We start from the raw sequence: 13,379 nt of genomic DNA on the forward strand, positions 1-13,379 counted from the left end.
GTCTCACTGGACTTGGTCCAGGATATCTCTGTCTCTCTGGTGTTGGGGAGCCCAGCACTCGAGGTGTCTGTAGCCAGTTCTGAGTGGAGGAGAAGGATCACCTCCCCTGAGCTGCTGACAGTGCTTTTCCCAGTGTAGCACAGTGGGCCAAGGTGGTTGGCCCAAGGACACACTGCTGGCTCGTGTGCAGCTTTTTGTCCAGGAGGACCCCAGGTGGTTCCCTGCCAAGCTGCTTTCCATTTGTCACCTGCCCACACACCCACTTGTTCCTGGTGTATTGGTTCCTGGCATTGTTCCTCCCCAGGTGCAGGCCTTTGCATTTCCCTTGACTGGACTTGAGGAGGTTCCTGTTTGCTCGTTTTTCCAGCCTTTTGAGGTCTGTCAGAATGACAGCAGAATCTTTATTGTGATGATTGAAAATGAGAAACAGTAAGATGGAAAGATGTTCTGCACGTTTTCCCTGCCTCTTTCTCTCAGAAGCCTAACAGCAATTTTTCTATTGCTTCTTTTGGCAAATTTTCTGTATTCCTCCTACTACAAATGATGATTGCTGTCAGTTTTTCATGAGAAGTATGTTAAATGTGTGAGCATCTTTTCTTATGCAAGAAAAGAACATACTTACTTTGAAAGTGGCCAGGTTGGGACCTCAGTTCAGTACAGGAAGGAACACTTTTGAAAATGATAATTCTGTTTTTCTTGAGAGTATAATGAATTCGTACAAGAAAAAAAGATTAATTATCATCATAATTGTCTCTTCTTCTGAAATTAGAAAAGAGTGATTTTGAGATACTTTTCATGCAGGAGTAGAGACCATGCCATACAACTTAAGTTCTGCACTGTGTTCAAGCTTGCCAGTGTTTGCATTTGTTTTATGTGTACTGTTCTTCTAAATTCTGAATTTACTTAATTTTGGAAGTAATTGCAATATCTGCTGTAAAAACCCTGCATGATTTAATGATATTTGCTATCGTGTCATATTTTAATGCTGCTTAAAATATTTGTGAGTCTTGGGTTTTTTAGTGTGAAAGTATCTGAATGTGGTGTACATTCTTCAAATGTTCACAGGGTTAGTCAAGTTTAGGAATAGCTGGATTTTTGGTTTCTGAGAGGTTGTTTATATCAGCTACTGGGATGTTTTTGGCTCTGGGAGGTTGACTTCTATGAAAATTTCTGTTTATTCTGGAATGTCTTAAACATCACCTGCTCCCAAAAGAGGTATTACTTAGCAGTAATGATTATTTTTTGAGAAAATTTAGTTACACTAACATGTCTGTGAGTAGCTGTCTCTCAGTGTCATACCCATGACAAATTTATACAAATGTACAGATCCCAGTTGTTTTTGTAGCTTAGTTGCTGCTGATCCCAGTATTTAATGAAGATTTGAGATCTCTGTGCAGACATCTTTTCTTTAATCTGTTTCCTTACATGAGAAATTATTCTACATGCAGAAAAAACAGCTAATCCTGTTTGAATGGTTTATTATTGTCAAGATGCTGTTTTAAACTAAAAAATATCTATAAATTTAAAAAATCTAAAATTGTAGTTCAAGTTACTTGAAGAACTGTAGTACAAAATCAAGTGACTTATGTTCAGGAAAAACTGTACATAACTTAAAACCTTTCAGCCAATCTGTGATTTTAAAATTTAAGATGAGGAGAAATGAGGAACTCAAGTTTTGACATTCCATGGGTTACCGACTGAATAGCCAGGACAGGGTTTCCCTTAGTTTTCTCTTAAGTTATTTAAATACCTGTTTATATGCAAATATAAAAGCAAGTTAGGAAAGCATACAAAAAAGCTATAAACTAGTAGGTTATTTCCTTCTAATTTTTAAAAAGTGTTGTAGCTGGGTTTTTCTAGAAAACTTAAAACAAGTTTTAAATCTACTGATCCATCCTATTCTTTAAAAGTGCTTTCCATATAGTAAAAAACTAAGAATTTTTAATTACCTGTCAATCTATATCTCTGTGTGTGTTTTAAAAGTAATGGATTTCATTCTGATACTTGGTTCATTTAGATATCACTGTGGAATAAGTAATCCTAATCTAATAGCTGGCTACTTAGTATAATTTACTGATGGCCTGCTGTTAACCTTAAACAAGTCTCATATGTGAAAGGGAATATATTGTTGGTAGTTGGGGCATTTTTTGACCTACAGAAAGGTGAGTCTGCACGCATTCATAGCTTAACTTCTTCTCCTTGTTATAATGAACATTTTCTTACAGTTTTTTTCAGATTTTTTTTCTGGTTCAAACTATAGGCCTTTTTATCTTGGAAAAGCATTAAAGGCCCTTTCTCAACTCTTTTCTTTTACTGTGTTGGACCCCATAATGTCTGTTAAGAGGAGGGTAAAAGAAGGATAAAAGATGTTTAGAAGTCTTTTTTAAAATAATGTAATGCCCATTTATCTAAGTTTTTTAGGTAAGTATATCCATGAATCTTCAAAGGAAGATTGTGTGTTTGGTTTTTTCCTTGAGCAGTTGTTATGCAGACAGATGTGCATTTCTATGGACTTTTCTGTAAGAAAGAATTGTGGTGTATAGAGCTAACTGGGGACTTACTGTGATGTCTTAAATTCTATGAGCAAGGGCTGTCAGCTTGTTTGTCACCCAAGAGTTGGACTGCCGTTTGCTGATAACTAGTAATTGAGATAACCATGTGTCTGAGCTCCTGAGGGTAAACACCAAACATTGGTGATGTTCAACAGACATTTTCAAGTTAGTTTAACAAACTTTACTACAAAGTAATAGAGGATTGAAAAACTCTTAATAAATGCATGTCCTTAACATTATTTTTTTGATTGATGAATGTTAAAATATCAACCTTTTTTACTGCCAAATTCCCCAAAGTGTGATTAGCTGAATTAGTTAGGGTTTGTAAGAAGAGAATAGTCTAACTGAAGCTTGCTATAAAATTGTATGCTAGCCCAATCAGAGCTACAGCTCTAAGGAATAGAGCCCTTGGTAATGGAAGGACCTCTTGAGAGAGTATCACCTAGTTCCCCTACTCAAAGCATGGGAAGCTGTAGCAGATTGCTTAAGACCATATCCAGGCATATTCCGTGTTCAGATGGAATTTTATTTATTTTATTTTATACTCATAGATTTTAGTCCTTTTGGTGGGCACCACTGAGAAGGTTCTTGCTTCATCTTCTTCATTCCCTCCCATTGGGTATTTATAGAAGTGGTAAGATCGTTCTGGAACCTTCTCTTCTTCAGGCTGCATGGTCTCAGCTCTCTCAGCTTCTTCACATAGCTCAAATGATGCACCTTTTTGGTATCTCATGATTCTTGCTCCAGAGTATCCCTGTCTTTGTGGTACTAGGGAGCCCAGAAGTGAACCCAGCACTCGAGGTGTGTGTAGCCAGTTCTGAGTGGAGGAGAAGGATCACCTCCCTTGAGCTGCTGACAGTGCTTTTCCCAGTGTAGCACAGTGGGCCAAGGTGGTTGGCCCAAGGACACACTGCTGGCTCATGTGCAGCTTTTTGTCCAGGAGGACCCCAGGTGGTTCCCTGCCAAGCTGCTTTCCATTTGTCACCTGCCCCTCCAGGGGTAGGATTGAATGGTTCTCAGTCCATCTCACTGTACAATCACACAAGCCATGTTTGATCTACTTGTCTATGAGGGTGTTGCAGGAGACACTGTCCAAAGACTTGAGGAAGTTGAGATAAACCACACCCATTGCTTCCCCCTCATCTGCCAAGATAGCCTTCTATGAAGAGATTACTATCAGGCTGGTTAAGCAAGATATCTACTACTGCTTTCACTGAGACACTCTCTCTTGACATCCACCTTGGGTCAGAAGCTCCTTGTTCATCCACTCAACCTTCTGCTGCCTTTGATTAATTTTTTACTTCTCTGGATCGACCATTATTGAGCGTAGGGAACTTAATGATCTTAGGGGTCTTCTCCAGTGTAAATGATTCTGTGAATATCATCCAGCTGTCTTAGGGGCCCCTCTTCTCTCCAGGGCTGTATCCCATGACACTTGTCCAAGCTGATCCCTATAAAATCTAAAGTCTGCTCTGCAGTAATCTAGGGCTGTGTTCCTGTTTTCTGCTGTGCTCTCCCTCAAGATCTCAAATTTCACCATCTTAAGGTCATTTTGGCCAAGGCTCCAGCCTTCACATTCCCAGCTAGTTCTTCCTCCTTGGTTTTAAGTATCAGATACTGTTGAGAAGCTCTCCTCATTACCTCCTCAGTCGCCTGCATCAGATAGTTGCCCTCATTGCATCCCAGAACTTGCCTGCATTTTTTGTGCCCTGCTATGTTGTCCCACCCGCAGGTCCCCTGTAAGGACTGGGGCCTGTGAATGGCTTATCCAGAAAAGTCTTATCTGCCTTCCTTTATCCTGATCCAGTCAGTCTGGGTGCCCCCAGAGGAAAAAAGACTTCTAGCTGCAGTTGCTTTTGCTGATGGCCATATTTATCTCCTTGCTGTTGGTCCCTAGGGGAGTTCTACAGCAGTTTAACCATAGTGTAAATGAAGTATGTGGGAAAGTGAGTATCTAATGTGTTTGGCATACTACAGTTAAGTGGGTTTTGTTAACCTGTCTTCTATCTTTTGCTGTTAAAATGCTAAATTAGAATAAATATTTTTTGGGGAGTTGTTTGTTACATCATTAAAAAGTTACTTTTCAAAATTACCTGTTAGATTCTGCTGTTGTGGCTATGTTGAGAGTTTAGTTTACTCTTCTCCTGCATTTGAGAAGCAAGCTATTTACTGATTTAGTAGACCTTAACTGGTTTCCTCTGGTTTCTTTCAGTTTTTATGTACAGCAATTATACATTGAGTTTTAAAATTTAAAACTATATTGCATTTGAATTTGGTTTAAATTATACAAAAGCTTCAAATTGCTTTTGAGAAGTTCCATTTCAGTTCAAAATTCTTCAAATCAAATAGCTTCTTCTAAAATAAATACAAGTATGAATGTCATAATTAAATACTGTTCTGGATTTAAATGGGATTAAACTGACTTCAGTTTGGTATCTTTTGTGGACAGTCCATATTTTACTTCTTTGAAGACAATATTCCAAGAGAGGGATTTAGATTGATAAAGGAAATTTCAGGAAAGCTTTATGAACGTTGATCAGAATACTTGAAAAATTAACTAACATGTTCTTTATATGGTTATACATAGAATGATTTAGGTTGGAAGAGACCTTAAAAGTTGATCTAATTTCTTCTCCCTGCCTTGGCCAGGGGCACCTTCAAATGGACTGAGTTGTGCAGAGCCCCATCCAACCTGACCTCAAATACTTACAGGGATGGGCCATCCAGTTTCTCTGCCTGTTCCAGTGCCTTACCACCCTCACTGAGAAGAATTTCTTCCTAATGTCTAATCCAAACCTACTCTCTTTCAGTTTAAAGTCACTCCTCCTTAGTCCAATGACCACATGCCCTTGTAAAAAGTCCCTCTCCAGCTTTCATAGCCCACTTTAGGAACTGGAAGGCTGCTCTAAAGTTTCCCCAGAGCCTTCTCTTCTCAGTCAACCCAGGCTGAACAGCCCCACTCTCAATCTGTCCTCATGGGAGAAGTGCTCCAGATCTCTGATCATCTTGTGGCCCTGCCCTGGACTCACTGCAGCAAGTTCATGTCTTTATGTCGTGGTCCCAGAGATGAACACCGCACTCCATGGGGTGTCACAAGAGCAAAGCAGAGGGGGAGAATCACCTCCCTCACCCTGCTGGTCCCACTGCTTTCGATGTAGCCCAGGATATAGTTGGCTTTCTGTGCTGTGAGCTCACATTGCTGGGTTATGTTGGGCTTCTCCTCCACCAGCACACCCAGTTCTTTCTCTTTAGGGCTGCTCTTGATTCATTCTTTGTGGGGTCTGTACTTGTGGTTGGGATTGCCCTGACCCAAGTGCAGAACCTTGCATTTGTTGTTGTCAAACTCATGAAATTTGCATCAGCACATCTCTCAAGCCAGGCCCCTCTGGATGGCATCCATTCCGTCCAGCGTGCCAACCACACAACACAGCTTGGTGTCAACAGCAAATTTGGTGAGCGTGCACCAATCCCTCTGTCCATGTCACTGCTAAGCAGAACTGGTCCCAGTACTGATTTATGAGGAGTACCACTGGTTTCCACTTGGACACAGAGCCATTGACCACAACTCCTTGAGTACAACCATCCAGCTAGTTCCTTATCTATCAATGGGCCAACTGTCAAATCTGTCTCCCCAGCTTAGAGACAGTGTCTAATGCTTGGCAGAAGTCCAGACTGATGATGTCAGTCTTCCCTCATCCACCTGTCTGTTTGGTTTTAGAAGGCCAGGAAATTTGTCTGACAATATTTGCCCTTAGTTGACAGCATGTTGGCTGTCACCAATCATCTCCTCAGTCTTCCTGGTTGGATGGCCTATAGCAGAGCCCCACTATAATGTTGTCTGTCCCTGCCCACCCTTTATTCCTTACATATAAGGGATCATGGATCCCTAAGAGGACTCCCAAGAGGTTCCTCTGCCTGTCCTTCCTAAAGAGTCTCTATCTTTTCATTCCAACACACCAGGAATAGTAGCCATCCCACTATTTATTTGCCAGTGATGGCAATAGGACCACACCCCTCACAGGCATATGCACATCTCCAGCTCCTCTTGTGTTTTGCCTCTTCTTGTGCATTTGCATGGAGGCATTTAAGCGGGACCCTCAACAAAGCTGGTGCTGGCTGCAGTGGCTGGAGTTCTTTTGTGCTGTACTTCAGGTTCATTACTCCTGACCTCCAAACCCTTTCCAGGCTCTGGGCAGCAGCAACTCTTGCTAGCTCTGGCATCAGTTGGTGAGTGGTGTGCATTGAGGTTCCCCTTCCATGGCAAATTTTCTTTTGGAAAAGGTTTATTAACAGAAAGTTGAAAACAAATGTGAAGATATACTTGGAAAAATTCCCAGTGTAAAAATGTTCATTTCCTTATGGAGTTTAGTTCTTGAAAGGTGCTTTAAAAGTCCTGAGCATGCAGTAATTCTCTTAATAAAGCGATGTTTACTTCAAAGCTTTTCAATGACAGCCAGAACTCCAGCTGGAGTTACATAGAGCACACAAAACCAGGAAGTTAAATGAACTCCTTTGAGCATGCTGTCTTTTCCTTGTGCACCTGTAAGATTTGCTCGAGAAAAATACACTGCAGGATAGTTGGAAATATTGTATTTGTTGTATTCAGAAGTCTTTGTGATGAAAATAATCACTATTCTTCTATTTTAAAGTAGTCCTAAACCATGGGGATAAGTGTTAATGCTTCTCTTTTTGGCAAAAAAAAAAGTTTTGAAAAATCCAGTGTTGTGCATCATAATATCCTGAAATTTTCTAACAATATTACTGAGACAGTTTTAACTAAATGGTTCCATGCTGCTGTTAAATTAATGTGAAGTATTTATCTTGATCATTTTCATATCTCATCTCAACATCCATTTAGTTTGAAATGAAAAATTAATAAAATTCCCACATTAGAAACTTCACATTTTAAGTTCTAGAACATCAGAATATCTACAGTTGTCCTATAAGCTGAAAACTTTTTTTTTTTTTTTTTGCACAGTGGCCGGTGCTTTCTTTTGGTTTTTAATATCTCTGTTTCTTCAATGAGTTATGGAAGTTTTAAGTACTGTGAAACATTTCAAGTGTTAAAAGGCAGATTCTGAGGGCTGCATGTCCTGGGTATTTTTAGTGCTTTGCCCACTTCTAAAAAAGTATTTCTTTTCCATGCTTGTTTATCTGCTTCATTCATTTGTTATCTTTCTTTCACAGTTTTTAATATCTCAGCATTTTTGTCTAATTTATCATTTTCATATTTTTAAAGGTCCCCAGGTGCATCCAATTTTTCAACTTTACCAAAGATCTCTCCATCTCTATCAAATAATTATAACAACATGAACAACAGAAAGTAAGCAATATACCTTAAAACATTATTTAATTAATTACCCCAGTGTAATATAAACAAAGTTCAATGTATTATAACTCCTCTCTTAAGGATTTTGAATTGCTTTGCAATATTTGGCTTGTGAATTGTTGCTGGTTACTATTTCATAGCATAGGTAATGCTGACACCAAGAAATGAAACAACATTAGAAATGTTTGTAACTCTTACTCTTGAGCAGGGAAGACGCTAAAAAGAATTTCGGCAGTTGTAAGGAAAGGTATAGATTTCATTTAGAGTTTATAATTCTGAAAATACATTGTTGCTATTATTATCCTGCCTGAATTTAAATGGACAACGAGAAAGGTATAAAGTACTTGTCCTTATGATCAGGTTTTCCTTGTTTATTGCTCCTAAAGTGTTAGGGCAGCCTATGTACCATTACACTTAGATTTCAAATCATGACAGCTGAATCGTGTTAGCTGTAATGTAGCCAGCAGCTTAACTTCTCTTTCTTAGTGCTAGAAGTCTTAAGAGAGATCAGACTGTGTGCTTGACTTTTGCAGTGAACAAAGGCTTAGTAAGAGACTTCTCACTTTTACATTATTTCCCCTTTATATTCCAAATTAGAAGGTTTTTTAAATAAATAATGGGATAAAACTCTAAAAGAAGAGCTTTTCTATTGCATTGGCCAACTTTTTGTGTAATTTTGTTGTTGTTACAGTACACAACTGTAAAAAAAGTTGGTGAATATAGAAAACCATGGAATTGTTTCACTTTGGCAGATACTGGAGCATCTTTGAAATGCTTGAAACCAAAGAGCACTCATGTTTAATGGAAGCTGAGGGAAGTTGAAGAACCTTACTCTTACAATTCATTAAAATTTTTAGTATTTTTCTAAACATGCATTTTGTGATCACATTTGAAGATGTTAAATATTAAAAAGGTGACATAAACATTAAATATACAATATCTTCCAGTTAAATACTGCACTTATCAGAAGTGATTTTTCCTAAGGGGTGAAGTGTCACTTGTGCTTCTACCAATTGTGAGTAGCCCCAACTCTCACTGTTGAAAGTTGAAATCTGTGTAATTAACTGCAGTCTATTGTACTCTGTGTGTGAATGTGTCATAAATAGGAAGAGTTTTGTATATATGATTGTGCTAAAAGTTACTTGATCAGAGCTGAGCCTCCAGCTGAGAACTAATTTCTTCTTCTCCCAGTGTTTAGGCAAAAGGCAGTGCTGTTGCCAAGCACAGCACTTAACAGTGACTTTTTTTTAGGGAGCTGTGTTTATAAATCAAACCATCAAGGCTTTCTTATTTTCTTTTTTTTTTTTTCTTTATGTTAGCTTCTTGCTGGTGATATAGTTATTTTTAGGAGGCACTTAGGAAACTTGCTGCCAGCTATTGCAACTTTTAAAGATACTTTGTTCACACAATTTACCTGATTTTAATTTTATTTCTTGGTTTATTTTGGAGCCAAAAGGTGAGCTTTTAGAACTTGAGAAAAAATTTTGGGGTTTAGAGGTATGTTTGTTTGTTGTTATTTTACAAGTTATAATTTTCAACAGAAATACATTTTTAAAAGGAAGTCATATAAGTTTTAGATTTGGTAAGGAATTGGTCCTTTTAAGTGATTTAACTATAACTTAAGCATTTGTAAATCTGTTAATAGGTACATGTACTCTGTAGTATTATGAAATACCAGTCATTTTTCTCTTCTATATCAAAACACAGTACATCTGGATGTTATCTGAGACAGATATTCAGTGCAGAAGTATATGGTTTTCCTTAGAATGCAGTAATCCAATTATGATGACTTAAAAATATTTTATAAATCACAAATTAATAATTTAATACAAGATGTAATACAGATGAATCTTTAGCAGCACTTATCTCAGAGTCTGTGTTCAGTGATGAAGTCATATCCATTATATACTTTGTACTTTAAAATACATACTTTTGCATTAAGAATTTTTGGCTTCAAATAGTAAATTGAAGGATACATTTCTGTATTTAATTCTGTTATATAATTGTGAGTTCAGAATGTTCCACTCTTCTTGCAAATATTTCCTTGTCTAAGAAAGTATTTCTTTTTAATTAATTAATAATACTATCTTTGTTACTTTCTTAGTTAACTACTTAATGTCACCTTTGTCTTGAATTTATTTCCATGCTTATGCTTCTGCCTTATTTATATTATATTGCACCTTGTCCTTAGTACATTAGTGAAATTATACATTTGTAGCTTTCTAGAACCTCTTGGCCTCCCCATATGGGCATGAGATGCTGTGACTCTAAAGGAGATACCAGCATTTGGTTTGAAGATAGTTTTACCTGACAAATATGATTTATAAGGCAGGAAAATCAAACAGGTTTTGTGTATTTATGGTCATAAATAGTAGTCATTGCAAATCTGCTTTTGCAATTACTAGAGCTCACCTGTAGAGTACAAGTTATGTTAAAAACCTAAAAGTTTCATGGTTTTTTTTATATGGCACACATTTCTGTAATGTTTTTCTAATCCAGGAGGTGTTCTGTGTAAGAGTAAGCCTCAGATTGGTAGATACTTAATTTTGTGTTAAGGTAGTTATACATTAGATACCAGAAATAGCTTGTGCAAATTTTATCCAGTCTGAAGCCTTCATTTATGTAAATGTGAGTTTGCCTTTGATGGAATGGAGGATTCCAAATAATTGATCATTGATGTTCTTTTGCCTTTACTGGTGATCTTACTGAAAGAATAACACAGGAGGATTAGCATAGTGTGTGTTAAGGGATTCAGAAGAGCAGGGAGAGACATGCATCTTTTAGGTCTTACTGGAATTTCTGTTTATTGTTGTTAATAAAGCAATACATATCATATACAGTGTTTTTTAAATTCTGTGGAATTGAAATTAAAAACACTTGAACGGGGATTTTGCTTGGGGAATTAAGTGCGAAGTTGTTCTGTTTCCTTCATTTGTAACCATTGCTTTAGGCTCCTAAAATGACTTGTTTGCATCATTTAGTGGTGTCAGCCTGTCAAAGGCAGCTTTGTTTATATGCTTGGTATATTTCAACATGCTTATTCTAAGAAGTATAAGTGTTAATTACATTGCATTACCTCTAAAAACAGTTTCTTCATGTTGTACTTGACACATAACCAAATATTATGACAAAAGCAATTTAAATATGATGTTATATTTTGCTTTCCGGACAACGATAATGAGCGAAAAATAAAGATAGTAATCTTTATGTAGTGACATGGGCCTCTGCTACTGCTTCAGGTATCTCTAAAATCTGATGAAACCTGATAATAGATTTCTTAAAGGGGCTGGTCACAAAAATACATTGGCAGTGCATTAAAATGGTTGAAATATTACAGAGCTCAGTAAGTCTTCTCAACTTCTAATTTTCTGTACTCACTGCAACTCAAATTCCTTTATGTATGTACCTGTTGGTACATGGCATTCCTCTGTCAAATTAGGTCTTTTCCAAATCTAGTGATGCTTTTCCAGTCTTCTCTGTTCAACATCGATGCTTCGCAGAGCTCTAACTGTACAGTGAGTGCTCTGGGTTTGTCATCACTGTTTGAAAGCTGCTTTAATGTCTAAAGGCACATACAGAAGGTACAAACAAGTCATTTCAGATCTAAAATTTATAGATCTACAGATAGTAAAATCTCATTTGGAAACCTCCTTTACCATTTTTGCCATTTCAAGAGCTCTGTTCAAGGGTCTGAAGATGGTTTCATGTTTTCAGATCTTGCCTTACTTTTGTGAAGCTGTTTTTTGTAAGAACTGTTAGTATTTTCTTTCTGTTACTGCTCTTACTTGACTGGCTTATCCTAATACTAGCCCTCTGCTTTTCCCTGCATGGTTCCTTCCTTAAAGTTAGGAAGGTTTTGCAGGAAAAGCAGCTGGAGGCTTGGGGACACACAGTTATCACAAGTTACTTTTTCTAGGATATTTCTGTTTGAATTAAATTAGTGTAGACTTAACTTGCATCTTTCTTTGCTTTCCATTGTTAGCTACTTATTATTGACTGTTAATAATAATTTCTTTTTCATCCATCTTAAAAGCGTAAAAAGAAAAGCAACAATGTAATTTATATAAAAATAATTTTTCCACAACAAAACAGTTTGCAAATTGATGGAGCTGTAAAGAGACATCTCCTAGTATCCTGCAAACAGTAGGCAGTGTTTTGTAGGATATTTTGATAAAATATCATAGAACCATGAAATAAAAATATATTAATAGACCTGACTCACAGGATGAGTGGTAACCTTAATCTCTAAACCTCTCAAATATATTTCTGTGGGCCAGTACAGAAGATAAAAGAGCTCCGAAATGTCTTTCCTTTCCCTTTTGAGAAGTAAACTGACAGTTTGTCCCTTAGAGTAAATACACACTGCATCTATCTGCACTGCAATTATCTTGAACTAAATTATCGTCATGGTACTCAGCTAATTTGAGAAAATCTTTCACATGAGTAAGCTACAGCCACAAAATACCAGTTGCATTTCCTTAGCTTTCTAGTGTCCCTCCAAAGTTGTCAATTTGTGAAGGAGGGAAAGCTGCAGAGAAGGAAATAAAAATGAAAATCCCTAGAAGAATTACACTCAATTTGTTCATTACCCCTACATCTAAATTTCAAAGAGATTTCTTTTTTATTAAGCATATGAAAAGTGTTATCTGTAAGTCAGGTCAGGACAGCAGTAGGAAGGAAGCAAGGCTGAAAGTGTAGAAGCTTGTTGTGTACCCTGTGTGTGTGCATTGCTGTTACTGCTGTGCACTGCTGGATTGGTTGTATTGTGGGGGTTGCATTAGCACCAGTGGCAAGCTTGTGGTTTTGATTCCTGGGGGAGCTAAGGCTTACCAGCCTAAGGGAATTGGAGTTCACTGCAGTAACTAGGCTGCAACTGGGCGATTGAAGGTAATTTTTCCTGAGGATCTCTCATACATGGATGAACACTAACTTTATAGGGTTTTTTCCATCAAGAATGACCAGTGAAAACAATACCTCTTAGCTAGTTTGGGGGCAAGCCAGAGAGCAGAGAAAATGCATATCTATAGAAAAGGGAAGGACTAATGGGAAAGTCAGCTATTAAAAGAAATGAGCAAATGTAAAAGTGTGATAACGGCAGCTTTATGGACAGTGGAGCTATAAACTACACAAATTTCTAAGACCATTGAAAGAGGGAGAAATTTTCATCCTCGTCTGTTTGAAATTTTTAATAACTTAATTAAAAAACAATAGTTATTTATGAAAAGTGAGTAATTGGGCACTGAGGAGACAGTTGGAATTCAGTAAAAGGGCATGGTAGTGTTCAGGAGTAATGGCTGGAGTCTAACCTTTGGGCACTTGCATCCTCAGACTTTTGCAATTACAAATCTCAGTTTTTTATCAGGATTGATTCTTTGCACAACATTTTTCCTTCATTCTTAGCATCTGACTTTCAAATTTTGTTCATGTTCTAATATGAATGATGCTTAATAGCTGCAGAAATACTCCTGAACTTTAGACAAAGCTGCTGTCACACAGAT

At 37.4% G+C, this 13,379-nt stretch overlaps 1 protein-coding gene across 3 annotated transcripts in view; it reads left to right on the forward strand.

Moving 5' to 3' along the window:
* The window catches only part of USP15 (ubiquitin specific peptidase 15), a 60,528-nt gene that overhangs the window by 26,419 nt on the left and 20,730 nt on the right, over positions 1 to 13,379 (forward strand). For 2 of the 3 annotated variants that reach the window (XM_036400709.2, XM_054514866.1), the window contains one exon: positions 7,792 to 7,875. The exons of the other annotated variant lie outside the window; for it this stretch is intronic. In XM_036400709.2, coding sequence (XP_036256602.1) covers positions 7,792 to 7,875 — 84 coding nt within the window. The remainder of the gene's footprint in view (positions 1 to 7,791; positions 7,876 to 13,379) is intronic. 3 annotated transcript variants of the gene reach the window in all.

The sequence above is a fragment of the Molothrus ater genome, chromosome 5, assembly GCF_012460135.2.
Source record: "Molothrus ater isolate BHLD 08-10-18 breed brown headed cowbird chromosome 5, BPBGC_Mater_1.1, whole genome shotgun sequence".
Taxonomy (NCBI): domain Eukaryota; kingdom Metazoa; phylum Chordata; class Aves; order Passeriformes; family Icteridae; genus Molothrus; species Molothrus ater.